General features: G+C 36.3%; 2 protein-coding genes across 2 annotated transcripts; both read right to left on the bottom strand.

Annotated features, from left to right (window-relative positions):
• Positions 1 to 6,117: 6,117 nt before the first annotated feature.
• LOC118483291 lies at positions 6,118 to 6,597 on the bottom strand. The gene is made up of 2 exons (XM_035978926.1): positions 6,365 to 6,597; positions 6,118 to 6,296 (listed from the first exon to the last, which is right to left on the bottom strand). Exons 1-2 carry the CDS (start codon positions 6,528 to 6,530, stop codon positions 6,142 to 6,144), a joined length of 321 nt encoding a protein of 106 aa, XP_035834819.1. The 5' UTR covers positions 6,531 to 6,597; the 3' UTR covers positions 6,118 to 6,141.
• Positions 6,598 to 7,772: 1,175 nt separating this feature from the next.
• Positions 7,773 to 15,303, bottom strand: LOC110885313 (histone-lysine N-methyltransferase ATXR2). The gene is made up of 15 exons (XM_022132993.2): positions 15,110 to 15,303; positions 14,958 to 15,033; positions 14,655 to 14,740; positions 14,338 to 14,564; positions 14,033 to 14,145; positions 13,906 to 13,937; positions 12,773 to 12,927; positions 11,543 to 11,630; positions 10,760 to 10,808; positions 10,541 to 10,595; positions 10,309 to 10,378; positions 10,163 to 10,232; positions 9,839 to 9,915; positions 9,101 to 9,157; positions 7,773 to 8,106 (listed from the first exon to the last, which is right to left on the bottom strand). Exons 1-15 carry the CDS (start codon positions 15,191 to 15,193, stop codon positions 7,987 to 7,989), a joined length of 1,359 nt encoding a protein of 452 aa, XP_021988685.1. The 5' UTR covers positions 15,194 to 15,303; the 3' UTR covers positions 7,773 to 7,986.
• Positions 15,304 to 15,981: the final 678 nt, after the last annotated feature.

Here is a 15,981-nt window from a genome sequence, read left to right as displayed (position 1 = left end):
TGGTGTGTTGAAATGTTAAAGATGAATGCTACTTATAAAGCCCTAATCTCCTTTGTCCAATGGTTTATATGCTTCTCAAAGTACAAACAATATTTAATCAAATCCAATTTTGGTGGGGGCCTAATGGTGGCCGTAATATCCAAGGGGGCGAGGGGGTTAAGTGTAAATTTGATGGTAAGTAGGTGATTAGTTGGAAGATAAGTGTTAAAGTCTAGTGTTTTATGTATGTCTTGCATTATGTAGTATATAAGGGTGTTCGGGAACCATAACTAGCTTAGAAAAAGTAAAACAATGCTTTTAGCAATATTTTGGTGTTCCGGGTAATGTCCGCTTAGATACCGGTTCGCTAAAGTGTCAAGTTATTCCGTTTAGTGTTCATTAAGTACCCTTTTGTGACACTTTTAATTCCCGACACTTAGGAAAGTATACAGGACCATTTTGCCATATTTTTGCACATTATTAGTTTATTAAAATGCTGAATTTTGCTGAAATATGCAGAATTCTGCACTTTGAGTGAGTTTTAGGCACTTTCCGGCACTTTATCTATCACCTAAAAAAGCAGTTTTGTGGTCCTTACTTCCTTACACACTATACTAGTGTATCACTTGGTCTCTAGCTCATACTGGGCCTCAAAATACTGTCTGTCTATGTACTGAACTTCGTCAAAATTTTTAGTTTGTCTGATAATGGTGCCAATTCTGTTCTGTGTATCATTAGAACTATCTCGTGTTGCATGTAGCAACGAATAAAGTCTTGCAACATGAAATGCCAATGTATGTATATAACAGTAATCAAAAATTCATTTGTCGTGTAAACTAGATCATGCACAATTATTTAAGCACGGATTCTTGTTCAATTAGTGTACGGAATGTACGGAAAAGTGACAGTTGTCACAGTCTCCAAGACATTCGAGACCTCGGCCACAAGCATTGGGAGACTATGAAAGAACGAGTCGCCGAAAAAAAAAGTTTAACGAGATGCAAGCGGCAAGGCAAACGAAAAAGGACATAGAGTTTTTGTCCAAACCGATCGATCACCTCCAAGGCGACGCGTTGACCGTTGCGCAAATGCACCACCAAAAACTTCGGGAAAAATACGGCCTTTAGATTATCGTCTTTTTTTTAAGTTTATTTGTTTTTTTTATTTCAAGTTTTTTTTTAAGTTTAGTCGGTTTTTATTATTTTATTTTTAGTATTGTAATTTTTTTATTTAAGGAAGCATTTTAACTTTTTAATTTAAAAAAAAACTAATAATTGTGTAATGATTGGATGGGGCGTTATGGCTATGGATGAGTACGAGAAAATGCAAGGCGTTTTCACGTACTATAAATGTTGGGAGCTTCTAAGAAAAAGTCTAAAGTGGGCTAGCGTACCGACCATGACGTCTAGTAGTAGACGTAAAGCTAAACGGTCGAAAATGTCATCCTCCGTTGACCCTGAAACACCAACTTCCGATGCCCGCATTGTCGATTTAAATGTTGTTGTAGACGATGACGAGGAAGTTGAAGAGTTGGCCCGACCGCCCGGTAGAAGAAAAGATAAGCGAACTGGAAAAAAACCGGTGGAGTCGTCTTCGATAATCTCGAGTTGAATAAAGATTTCGAGGAGATGAACCGTCGTCTCCAAGACATTCGAGACCTCAGCCACAAGCGTTGCGAGACTATGAAAGAACGAGTCGCCGAAAAAAAAGTTTAACGAGATGCAAGTGGCAAGGCAAACGGAAAAAGGACATGGAGTTTTTGTCCAAACCGATCGATCACCTCCAAGGCGACGCGTTGATCGTTGCACAAATGTACCGCCAAAAACTTCGGAAAAAATACGGCCTTTAGATTATCGTCTTTTTTTTAAGTTTATTTGTTTTTTTATTTCCGGTTTTTTTTAAGTTTAGTCGGTTTTTATTTTTTTATTTTTAGTATTGTAATTTTTTTTATTTAATGAAGTATTTTAACTTTTTAATTAAAAAAAATTAATAATTGTGTAATGATTGGATGGGACGTTATTGTACATTATTTCACTATGCCCCTTTTGTAAAAACATCTAATAATGCCCCCTTATTGACTGGACTGGAACGTGGTAGAAAACGCCCAAAGGTGGGGCATTATTGCTCAAACGGTCAAACCACTCTTTCACTAGTAAAAGAAGACGGTAGACCCACAAAGGGTGTGTTTGTTTTATTAAAGAAGCTCTTCCTGACCACTTCTGTCTGCGCCAAGAAGACCAAGGGCAGACATAGAGGTTTGCAGTGCATTTGTTTTTCGGAAGACATTTTACTAAAAAATGTCTGCACATCCTCTTCTTGGAGAAGACATGGACTAGACACTTCAAACCTCTTCTCAAAACCCTCCACATTCTTTATCATTCATCTTCATTCTCAAAACCTAGCCCCCCAAACCACCTTCCTCCCTGCCGCCACCAGCCGCACCTCTGCCACCATCTCACACCTCCGCCACCAGCTCGCACCTCCGCCACCATCTCACACCTCTGCCACCAGCTCACACCTCCGCACCTCTGCCACCAGCTCACACCTCCGCCACCAGCCGCACCTCCGCCACCATCTCAACCCACAATAGGGGTTGGTTATGCTTACGGTGGGTTATGGTGGTTCACGGTGATTATGGTGGGTGTTGGTGTATTGTGGTGGGTCACGGTGGCTTTGGTGGGTGATGGTTATGGTGGGTTGTGGTTGGTTATGGTTAGGTTACGCTGCAGATATTAACAAACAAACAGTCTTCTTCTTGTAGACTGCGGACCTTTGGTCCACCTCTTATCCTGCAGATGCCTGCAGATGTGGTCCGCAGACTGCAGACCTTTTACCTCTTAAAAACAGACACAACCAAAATGCCCATACTTAGACAACTGGTCAACGACCGCCAAGATGACGGTTTTGCCTTTAAAACCGGGAGACAGGTAATAAAATCCATGGAAATGTCTTCGAAAACAAGGTTCGGAATGGGCAGGGGCTGAAGCAGACCTACTAGAGGTAAAAAAAAAAGGACTTTGTTTGCTGGCATAGCTGACAAGTGGCAACAAATTGTTTAACATCCTTCAGCATGTGCTTCCAATAGAAGTTTGCAGCTAGCCTTTGATAAGTATAGGTAATACTGGAGTGCCCGCCTACCGGCATGGAATAAAATTCAACTAACAATTATTGGCAAAGTGGTTATCCAGTCGGAACAGCAAGACATCTGCAATGAAAGAGCAGGACGTCTCTAACCAAATAATCCGGCACATATTCTGGTTAGGTAGATATTGCTGGATAACATAAATGAAAGTAGTATCGGTAGCGGTGGCTTGTCGGAGAGTGTGAAGTAGAGATGGTTGTTGGCTAGTGTAAGCACCTAAGTAGTCGGAAGGGGAACGAGAGAGAGCATCAGCGACACCATTTTGTTTCCTCGGTCGGTCGATAATGAATTTCGAAATCATACCCCTGAAGTTAATCCCCCACTTGTGTTGTTCCTGGGTTTGGATCACTTGATCCTTCATATTTTTCAAGGATTGTTGATCCGTGATTATAGTGAATTTAGCGCCCAAAAGATGTTGCTGCCAATTCGATACGGCCTGGGTGATGGCGTACGTCTCCCGCTGATAAGTAGAAGCGTTTTGCATTAGGGGGCAAAGCTTCTTGCTAAAATCAGCCAACGGGTGGCGATTTTGGGAAAGGACAGCGCCTATACCAACACCAGAGGCGTCGGTTACGAATGCAAACGGCTGTGTAAAATCCGGTAACTACAGAACCGGAGTGGAACTTATTAAACTTTTCAACCGATTAAATGCTTCCACAGTACTCTGTGTCCACACAAAGGCATCCTTTCATAACAAATCAGTGAGAGGTCCTGCATGTTGGAAATCAGGCCCTTGATCGAATAAACAAACACGCAATATGAACAAACTTGTTCGACTCTTTTATTAATTTATCAATGAGAGCACACTAATTACAATAACCCAAACCATCTAATTATACTAAACTTATTCTAGTTCTAACCCGACTCAAACTCTATTAATAAAATAAATAAACGAACTAGATAAACCTATCTAATAAACCTTGATGCCCAAGAAACATCCCTAGACTAGAATTAGGAAACGTAAATAAAATAAACTAAAACACTTAGCACCCTCCACTTTTGAGTTATGACAAGATTAGTCCCAACAATCACCCCCTAATCTTGTCAATAACTTTCTTCACATTAGAGCCGGTTCATCATCCTCATATCGGTTTGTTCACACCGCTCATTTATGACACCCGAATCACGTTTCCTCTCCTCTCGAACCATCTCGACTTCTACCCGGCACCCGACCTTCACTCGGTCACGTCCAACGTCTTCTCGTTTCAACCCAAATCAACTCCACTACACTTGTAACATATCACATGGCATCCCGTTGGACACACGTTCATTAACATCTTGACTTATCACGGATCGACGGCCTCTCCCCGGTCACATCCAAAGCCACCCGATTGAACTCCAACGCCATAATGTTTACAACGGTGTAGTTTCTCCGCTCTCTTCTTGTCTCAACAACCTGCACCTTTTTCCGATCACACCCGTTCCAAGAGGCCTCTCCACCGACAAAGAAAACAAGCTTACCCGCTTCTTCCGTTTTCTCACCTTGCTAAACGAGACGAATCCAAAGCCACCTGCTTTGACGGATCCATTCTGCCCGCTTTTCACGCACTACGCCGGTCTCCTCTTATCACGAACCAAGCCGATCAAGGCACTTCAAATCCTGCTGTTGTCACCGGATATATGTCAGTTGCTCAAACCCAAAACTAATAACCGAACAGCCCTGAATCATCACCTTCTTTTACAACTGCCCTCCACCGACCCATGACTTTTTACTTAAAAAGCCTATGCAAATATCATCACCGTCACATACGTCTGGTTCAATCTTCTTGCATTAATCCACACAAGTATTTAAACCCATAGTGTCTCCAAAATTCAATTTATATTGAATTTAATACTTCATGATATACCTTCACTCCTTCAATACATTCTCATACAAAACCCATGTATTGTAATTAACCCCAGATTTGACCAATATAGAAAATTGGCGCCCTGACATGAGATTGTTTCCACATGCGAAAACAATATTTTTCCTCACAAAAATAATTATGGTTACCTCTTTGCTGTGAACTCTTTTATTAATTTATTAATGAGAGCACAATAATTACAATGACCCAAACCATCTAATTATACTAAATTTATTTTAGTTCTAACCCGACTCAAACTCTATTAATAAAATAAATAAACAAACTAGATAAACCTATCTAATAAATCTTGATGCCCAAGAAACATCCCTAGACTAGAATTAGGAAACCTAAATAAACTAAAACACTTAGCACCCTCCACTTTTGAGTTATGACAAGATTAGTCCCAACACTACAATGGTCGCATAATTTTGAATGAAGTGGCGGTAATACCCCGTAAGCCCCAAAAATGCATGCACCTCTTTTACGGAATTCGGAATCGGCCTTTGAGAAAAAGTGCTAATTTTATTAGGGTCCACTACCACTCCGTTATTTGAAATAATATGACCCAAGTATGCAATTTCTGTTTGGCCAAATAATCACTTTGAAAGTTTGGCCACGAGGTTATTATCCAACAGGAGTTGTAGAGTTAATTAGATGTGAGCAAGATGATCATCCCATGACTTGCTGTAAATAAGTATGTCTGAAAAAAACGAGTATAAAATGTCATAAATGAGGGCGAAAAATATAAAGCGTTGAAATGTCGAGGGGGCATTCGTGAGGCCAAATGGTAAGACCAAGAACTCGTAAGACTAGTGGGTATGGGGAAGGCTTATCCCCATGAGGATGAGCCGCCACGTAGGCGCCACATCACCATCTCATGGAGAATGGGCCTCCTTGCTTTTTGAGGGGGTGGAGTATGGGGCTACCCCGCCTAATTTTTTATTGTTTAATTTATTTTATTTGTTTAATTTTATAAAAACAATTCAAAATTTAAATAAAAATAAGACATAAAAAAAGATAATAAAATTCATTACATAACATAAATAAAAATTACATAACCTAAAAAAAACTACACTACCTAAAATTTATAAAAAAAGACTACATTTAAAAATTTGTAAAAATTACACTACTCGTCTTCGTCACCGTCCCCGTCGTTTGCATTGTTCCATATATGTTCTACCAAATCCTGTTGAAAAACAGGTCTAGCCCCGCCAAATCATCAGCAATCCGTGTGAATAACCGGCGACTCATTCGGAACCCTCGTCTGAAAATGTCGGCATTGTAAAGGGGTGCATCCGAAAAATAATCGTTCACCAATTTCTCGTGCGCTCCTGTCGTAAAAAATATATAAATACGAGGAAATAAATAATAAGGATAATAAAATTTAATAATGATAAACCTTGGCGGTCTCTGTTAATCCGTATTCGTCTGGTAATAACGCTTTCAGACGAGACGTCTTCCTCTTCCTCCTCCATAAGAATCTGCGCCGCCTTTACCACAGCGTTTGCGTAAAACATCTCCTCTTTCTCCGAAGAAGATGAGGACCACCAAGAATTAGATGTCATTGTGGATGAAAAGATATTTTTTTTATAAAAGAATGGTATAAAAATGAGAGTGTTTTGGGTTGAAAGTGGGGAGAAAATGGTCAAAAATGGTATAAAATGAGATGGTTTTATAGAAAAAGAGGATAATTCTTTTTTTTTTATTTATTTAATGAGATATAGCCCGGCTTTTTTTTTTTTTTTTTTTTTTTTTGAATATTAGGCCGGTCAAGGGGCTAATGCTTGGGCAGATTCTACCTTGAGATAACATGTCTCGATCCAAACGTTCGACTTCGTTTTTTTTTTTTTTCTTTTTTTGAAAATGCAGGTAACTATAAGGTCGCACCGAGACTGAGGCAGAACCGGGTTGCAAGGTAATATGAGGATCCTGAGAGGCTGAGATTGGGCAGGGGGTAAACCATAAGGTGGTTGAAAGACAAGAGAAAATTTAGTCAATATGGTTTGCAAATCAAAAAAGACTGCTGGGTGGAGGAAACAGAATGTAAAAGTGAAGTGAAATAAATGGCCAATTGAATCATTATGTAACATCTGTTTAAACCCTTTGAACTGAATGGGGTGAACCTTTGGAGATGGGTCACCTTTCCAACATACATTAACCCCGTGTAGATTAAACTGAAAACTGGCAGTCGTGTAATCAGTAACCACCGGACCTAAAGTGGCTAACCAAGAGACACCCAAGACCATATCCCAATCCTAGAGTGGTAAAACATAGAGGTCAATAAAAATAGGAAAATCCTGAATAACCAATTCAAGCTTCCGAGCTAACCTAGCACACGGAAGTCGTTCCCGTTCCCCACAATAACCGAAAACAGGGTGATGGCTTCAATGTCTAATTTCAGAAAAGCGGCCATTCTAGTCTGCACAAAACAATGGGTACTACCCCCATCCAACAGAACCTGAACGGGGTGTCCCTTTACCGACCCGACGAAGCGTTGCAGGAGATGGCAGATTGTGTTTGAACCTCTTCCATCTGAAGTTTATCCAGCGTCTGATCGTTCAGAATTTCCCGGAGAAGTCAGGATCTAATGAATCATCCTCAAATAATAACAATTGAGGTGATCCCACGTATACTTCTCATCACATCGATAACATAACCCTTGAGACCGTTTAGTAGCGATTTCGGATGGAGTGAATCTCCGAAACCCTAACTTCCCGTCAGAAGAAGACCCAATGTTTAGCCTAGGCGTAGGTAACAATGATTTACAGGAGCCCAATGACACTCGGCCTACTCCTTTTTCAAGTAACAAACGCAATTCATGCCTATGGGCCAGATCCCATGTCAGCTTGTTAATCATTTCTTGATTTAAATTATAGTTTACAATGGATAAAGCGACATTCTAAATGATTTCCATTCCTTGCTTAAACACAAGACAATAAAAAGAACTGCCAAAATTGCTGAAACACAAATATTGAAAACATGGTACAAGGAATTTGCTGCCATTTCCGGGTTGAGGGGCTGCTAATTCTGTGCCGCCTCTTCTTCAACACATCTCGCGCATTTGCATATGAAACCATAATCTGCAAGCAATGCCCGTCTCTCTTCCAGTTCAAGGTCTTCATCTATGTATGATATGGTAACCTGCAAAAAAAAAAAAAAAAACAATAGGCAGCCTTGTGTGAATTGCGAGTTATAAAATCTCTGTTTGAGTTACTTGTGTCATCAACATGGAGTTAAAGGATTATGGAATTGGAGGTCCAAGGTAGCCACACCGGTCTCTATTGGGAAAAGCTTTACGTGGCAAGTGGATTTGGAATTGATTTAATCGACCAAAAGACGCCATGTTTATGTAAATAAAAAGCAAATGCGGCAAGAAATTCCCCTTTCATAAAAAATGTTAAAGGCGAGTTGGTAGCTTCAGTTTTGACTTCCCAAACTTAATCGATGATCAATTGTGTGCTTATTGTACGGCTGGTACCTGATACTAACTTATTATGCCGGTAGTGTTATTTCCAACAGCACACTGTATTACGCTGGTAGTCTTTATGCCTTGCACCTATCATCGGTTATCGTTATACATGTATTTCTTGGTAATTTATCATATGATGAATAAATTCCCTATTATGACTTAGGTATTTATGCTTTTATTTCTTCGCGTTATACTTTCCTTCTATCTTTCTATGTTAAATTTGGTCGGTGGCCTCAGTTGAAACTTTCACCTTTACTTACCTATTTTTACTAAAGCTGGAAGCAAAATCTGAAACTAAATAATTTATTAGCGTGACTCGAGATCACAATGAATCAGATAATCAGCTCCAAAACGCAAGTTGATTATGTAAAACAAATTCTAATGTGAAACTCCCTACCAGTGTTCATTGTCAACTTTTTTGTAAATTACTTATAGATAGCAAAGACCCTTGTTTAGCATTTTTAAATTACTCTCTAATCCCTTTAATAAATGCGAACAGCTTTCTTTTCTAGGGTGTTGCAAAATGAATATTAGATCTTTCTCTTGTTGGTAATGACAGCAGCAGTTTTACTTCACAAGTTTGCCATGTGAGGGTCATTTTAAATATTTGACTGATAGTAAAATATTTTCATTATGCAGTAAAAAAATTAAACAAATATTGATCACCTCTTGTCCCTTTGTAATAGGTTTGCATGCAAGTATGGTGGCTTGCCCATCTTTGTCCTGCAATTCAAACGCACCAACATAACTATATGCTTAAACACAGGTAAGAGCAAATAAGATTCTGGTGAGGGTCAACCATAGTTGTCGATGGCGAATAGCGACAAGGCACCTATAGGCTACGTAGCGAATAGCGACGGCTATTTTATAAATAGCGATTACACTAGAAAAAGAATTTTGAAAATTTTTATATGTATATTACATCAAAATACCCTTGTATATATGATATTTTACATGTATATTTAACAAAAACCTATAAATCCAGCTATTTTATAGCTATATCTAATTGCTATTTACATCAAAAAAAAAAACCCAAACTGTCGCTAAGCTCGCTATTCATCGCCATAACCAACATAGTGACACATAGTCGCATCGCCATAAAGCGTGCTATAGCGACCGCTATGGTCGCTATTAACAACTATGGGGTCAACACAGGTCGGCTTGACCTATCAATTTTTAGACTTCTTTATAAATAGAGTGTTATAAGTGATTACAAAAACATACTCTAACGATAATAACCTAAATTTTTGAAATAAACTCATCAAGGAGATTTTGAAGTGTTAGATTCATACTGATGTCAGCAGTCCTTGTGTGGTCTAAATGGAACTGTCTCACGAGCTCTCTTTGTTTAAGGATGGATGATTTACTGAAATGAGAAGAATATTGAAATTACAAAAGAAATACCTCCTCTCGTTTAAAAGCCTTAGCATTGGGAGAACATGAATGATTCATACAACTCTGGATAGGGTAAAATGCTGTGCCTGCCAATTTAACAAAAATATAATTATATTCATGGTCCAATACTTTTGAGTTACAAGTTACATTAAAAAAAATAAATAAATAAAAGGCTTGCCCAAAGGGTATTAATGTATTAGACCTCGTACATCTTTTGTTTAAAATTTATTGTAATCATATTGACACACTAACCATTTACAAATATATGTAGAAAGTGTTATGGCCAACTCAGCCTATACTATAAAATCATCCGTTATCCAACCGAATGATTACCTTGGCAACAAACTGAATAGTGCTCCCCAAGAGCATCAAGAAAAGGTTGTGTTGTTTCATCAACTTCTTTCTGCCAATAAGATATATATATATATATAATTATGCAAAACAGAACTTAATATAATTAGTGTACAAAATTCAAAAACCTTTTCAGCTTCCAGTAGATCATCTATGTACAAAAAGTAATCCTCCACTGGAGACGCTACAACCAAATCACTGTCACATGCAAAAGGTAGCTTCATGAAAAAGAACAAAATATTATAACAAAATTACCCCCCCCCCCCTTCTAAAACTTGCATGCTAGTATCATCTTTTTCGACTTGATTGCAAGCTACACAACTAAGTATAGAAAGAAGATAGGGTGGATGATAAACTTACAGATTATTTAGCTCATACATGCCAATAATATTCCCATATATTTCTAGGGAGAACACTTGAACTAATTACGGAAAACAAAGAATAATGTGCTACGTTTCAAAAGTAATGTTAGCAAACATTGAAGTTACCATCAAACTCACTATTTTTATCCTTTTTAGTGTGTGTGTGTGTGATCGTGTTTATTATTTATCAGATTAAGAATGTGTCAGATGAGGATACATGGCAAACATTCTTCATCCAATATCGCCGCCTTCAAGAGTTCCAGTGACTAAAAAGGTCAAAATGATAATGAACACCATTAAAAATAACAATAATATCAATTAAACATGTAAACCATGTTGCAAATCATCCGCTTATATATCTGGTATTTTCACTGGTTTTTACTTTTTATATAAATAAATCAGTGAACTGGATTAAAAAGACATGACTAAAGTTAGCAATTTCAATCCATTTACCCAAAATGAGTCATATTCCAAATGGTTAAAATGTATCAATTTAAACTATAGCGTACATTGAGATGGGTCAAATGGTTTAAAAGTTGCCAAAAGTGCATTCAAATGATTATAACCTCCTGAACTGCTTTATTGGTAAAAAAAATACTACTTTAAATTTTAATATGATGTTATCACAACTATACTTATTCCTTTTAAATAGTTAAAAGATTTGGAAAAAAGAGACAAAAGATGTAATGAAGTCAACATAACCCATATTGCAAACTACCAGTTTTGGCCTAGACGCCTAGTTACCCAACAGGCCATATTTTCCACCTATAAGAGCCGTATGTATATTTGTGTGTACATTTCTATATGTTAAATAGTTCTATAGCCCTCAATGATCCAGTGCTAGTTTTGCACAAAGCTAACAAACGTTCTTGAGTAACCTTTATTAAAGTAAAAGGCAAAAAGCGTGTTGCTAAAGAACAGATGTGTGAATTAGCATGCTTTAGTTTAGAAATTATATGAAGATGAATATTATTTAGATATACGAATATATATGAGAAACCTCAAAGGCCAAGTGCTTGATTTGCATTCTAAATGAAGCTTCATCAGAAACATCAACATCATCCGGCAAAGCAATGCAATCCCACCATCTATACACATGTACAACTGTATGTTATTACCTTATATGAACACAAAAGTCACAAAAGTATTCAGCATTCCACTGTAACTCTAAGATTGATTATAAGTAGTGAAGAAATCTACTATACTATATAATAAAAGAAACCATTCATGGGATACTTGTCATCATACTAGGCCATGTATCTTTTAATTTTCTCAATTTCTAATAGATAATTATTATTTATAGATAACTCTCCTACTAAATATTATTTAGTTTAATCTCTTCTAATTAATTATAGATAACTCTCCTACTAAATATAATCTCTTATGGATAATTATTATTTATAGATAACCCTCCTACTAAATACATAATTATTATTATTATTTAGTTTAATCTCTTCTAATTAATTATAATTTATAGATAACTCTCCTACTAAATATTATTTAGTTTAATCTCTTCTACTTAATTATAGATAATTATTATTTAGTTTAGATATTTAATGTATAGTTCTCATTTATAATATTATTTATTTGATTTTCTATATCATACACTCTCCTACTTTTTATTTGTAATATACAAATTTACTCTTATTCTTTTCGATGATGTAATTATCTCTAATTTAGATTTATTACGGGTTTTTTAAATATAATTTATATCTTATCACTCAAATGGCTGCTTATTTACTTCTTGAATAACATGTTTGACCATTGTATCTTCTTTTCAATAATCATCTCCGCAATCACCATATCTATCGCGTACCGAGTATATCCATTAGTTTTTTTAAAATATAATTTTCTTATTTTTTGGTATGCAAAATCATATTTATTCAACCCATATAATAAACGAGGGTTTTTAAAGTAACTTTTTTTTATTATTTGGTAAACAATATTACATTTATTCAACCCGTGTAATACACATGGTTTTAAAGATATAACTTTTTTATTATTTGGTATATAAAATTACATTTATTCAACCCGTACAATACATATGGTTCTTATAGATATAACTTTTTATTATTTAATATATAAAATTACATTTATTCAACCCGTGCAATAAATGGGGTTTTTAAAGATATATTGTTTTATTATTTAGTATATAAAACTCATTTATGCAACCCGTGTAACACACGGGGTTATAACCTAGTAGAAGTAATATAAGTTATTGCATATATACCTCCTCTTGTATCCCATTGATAAAGGCTCCCAACCCTTCAAAAGAAGACTAAAATTGTGGACGTGAGAAAGGTGATTCTTCTCTTTCTCTTTCTGTTTCTCTTTATCACATGCTGCTTTCAGCTTCCTGTATTTTAAGATCGTACAAGAAATCGCCTGGAAATGGAAGCCCAAGAATTCGGTTTTGTCAGTTATAAGCAGAGCCGGCCCTAAGAATTTAAGTGCCTTGTATTAAACTATATAAACTATCTTTTTAAATGTTATTGTTATTTATTAGGTTAATGAATCAATATTGGGCATTTTACATTTGGGCTAGGCTTCATAGATCAATATTGCCAATAATTTTTTACGTTTTAAGTTTTTATATATTGAGCCAGAATTATATTAATAAAAATAAAATAAACCAGAATGCAAAAAGGTGTCAACAATGAGAATTCTTTCTTTCAACAAAAAATTATATGAGAATTCTTCCTATTTCAATTTCTTTAAAAATAGATTATAAATAAATGAAGGTTCCAACAATATGACATTTAAATAATAAAAAATAACAATAAAACATAAATGAGAGGTTTTGTATTGTTACTTGTACTTATCAAAATAACTTAACATATGGCCTCTGGCTATTGATATAATAAAATTGCCCTTCATGATAAAAAAAATTATTGGTGGATAAGTAAGAGATCAAAGATGAAGGGGATAACTTTTGAAGAATGGAGCTAAGAGAGTTATATACTTGCAGTGGTTTGTTTCCAATATGTTTAGTTAGGCTGGTCAAAAATTAAATATAAAAAGTCAAACAGAACGTAAAAAGAGGGCCTTAGAAGATTCGAACTCGGCCTTCTTGGCTAACAAACCAGCTAGTCAACCATGAAGCTAAGGTTAAGTTTTTTTTTTTTTTTGTGTAAAGTCTAGCTAAATATGTATATATAAAAAATATATAAACTTTGTTTTTCTAATTTTGTGCCCTCAGAAAAAAACAGGCCTAGGCCGGGGGTGCGGCTCGCCCACCCCTAGGGCCGGCCCTGGTTATAAGTAATATTTATACATGCAAAATAAACCATCATGGTGGTTACTCAGATTTTAAATATACAGGCTATATAAGAGAAAGGGAAAGCAAACTGAGGTTGAGTTTACCTTGGCAGCAAGGATGAAAATATCATTTGTCTCTGAAAAAAGAAAAGAAAAGCTTAGAAATCAAGAGGGAGAAAGAAAACACACAACAAAATACGTGTGGAAATGGTTAATTATGTTACAGCCTTACCATTGGCATGTTGTATGAATTTAGAAAGTGCCTTATTGCTTAATGATTTGGATCCCTCTCCAGTACAAAGTAAAGAATGGCAGAAATCCCAATCAGCCTGTGCACAAGATTTGCTACAAATAATTGCAAAAACTTGAGGTCACTTGGGTGATTTTTTATCATTTAACCAGAGCTAAATGTATAACTTTACATCTTTGGCCTTTACAAAGCCTGGATATTCCATATTTTCATCAACTTCAATTGATGATTTTCAAAGAAATAAGAAAAATGATGATGGTCAACTAACTAAGAGGGAACTTCTTTACCTACAGTAGTAAACTTCTTTACATCCACCGGGGCAATTTATAACCCCAGGCAATGGAAATTTCTTTGAGTGAGGCAATTCCAATTTCTCATGCATTAATAATTCCAACTTTTCATTAAAGCTATCATCTTTTGGGCTGCCTAAACCCTGCAGATACAGCTTCCTTCCGATTTGAATTTCTATTGATCCAATAAAACGGAAGCAGCAACCGCATACAAGACAATCTATCTGCAACAGAGTAATATAAATAAAAGTGAAGGAAATGAATAAACCAACACGCAAATGGTACTACAAATAAGCAGTGACTGAACCACCCACCTTATTTGATGAATGCTGCATACCAACTAGCATCTGATCCTTCAAAACAAGGTCCTCTTCCTCAAAGTCCATGTCAGCATAAACACCTGTGTGTTTGAATGTTCAGTTGCATACCTTAAACCCATCATGGATGTAATGAGATTGAGAACATGTGTACCCTTCCTTAAATACAAAAATGACAATTTTCGTCTTTGATGCAATACATCAAACACCTGGTGTGCGAGAACATGTGTACCCTTAAATACAGAAATGACAATTTTCGTCTTTGATGCAATACATCAAACACCTGGTGTGCAAGATTACCTTTTCCATAGTCGTTGGTCGGTTTGACTTGAATTCCGTCAAAGTGTTTGGTTGTTGCAAGTTGATCGAAATACTCCTGCAAGTTAAGTTGTTAACATTTTCAGATGAAAAATACAGACAGAGAAACAAAGAGAGAGAGAAAGAGAGAGTGCCTGGACTTGTAGAGGTGAAGGTGGTTCGAGGAGAAGAGAGATTTCGTGAGCAAACTGGGCATCAATTGGGCAAACGACCTCCATTACCAATCAATAAGCTTCTTCTGTATTACAACTTGGAAGAGAACGGCTATTAATGGAACAAGAAGAATAATAAGGGTTCACCCCACCATTCCGATGACAAATAATAATATAAGTTACAGTAAAGTAGTGTAATTTTCATCCCTGAACAAAGTTGACACAGTCACGTTGAGTCCCCCAAATGAATTTATACATTGCCCAAGTCCTTAACGTTTAAATTGCACTACAAATTCAATCCCCCGTTAGTATTGTGTTAGTTTAACCGTTAGATCAATGGGCATTTTGGTAATATTATTATATTAAAATAAAAATAAAAAAACTCAAAGAAAAAACCTAGGGTAAATTACACTTTTTTTTCTTTATGTCTGTATCAAATGGCAATGGATGCCCTTTAACTTTAATAATTACAGTCATAATTCTTTATTTGTAAAACTCATTACATCCTAGGTCCTTTAGCACTAACCAGGTTTGTTTTTAACGTTAAATTAAATCACATGCCTTGCACATGAGGGTATAATTGTCTTTTTTTTCTTATTATTTAAGAAACCATTTAAAGAAAATAATATATGATTTAAAAGCATTTGTTTCTTCATCTGTAGCATAACACAGTATCTTCTCAGTTATCCATCTCTCTTTCTCTTTTCCATTACAACTAATCACCACCACATCATTTCCGGCTACCACCGCCATCAATTCCGGCCACCTGAAACCTATCTAAACCCATCTCCCCGACTTAAAAAACGCACATGTAACCCAAAAAAATAGCCTGAACCCTAGCATATTCGGATTTC

Source organism: Helianthus annuus, chromosome 10, assembly GCF_002127325.2.
Source record: "Helianthus annuus cultivar XRQ/B chromosome 10, HanXRQr2.0-SUNRISE, whole genome shotgun sequence".
Classification (NCBI taxonomy): domain Eukaryota; kingdom Viridiplantae; phylum Streptophyta; class Magnoliopsida; order Asterales; family Asteraceae; genus Helianthus; species Helianthus annuus.
Note: the sequence above shows the minus strand (reverse complement) of the source record. Positions and strands in the feature narration are given on the sequence as shown.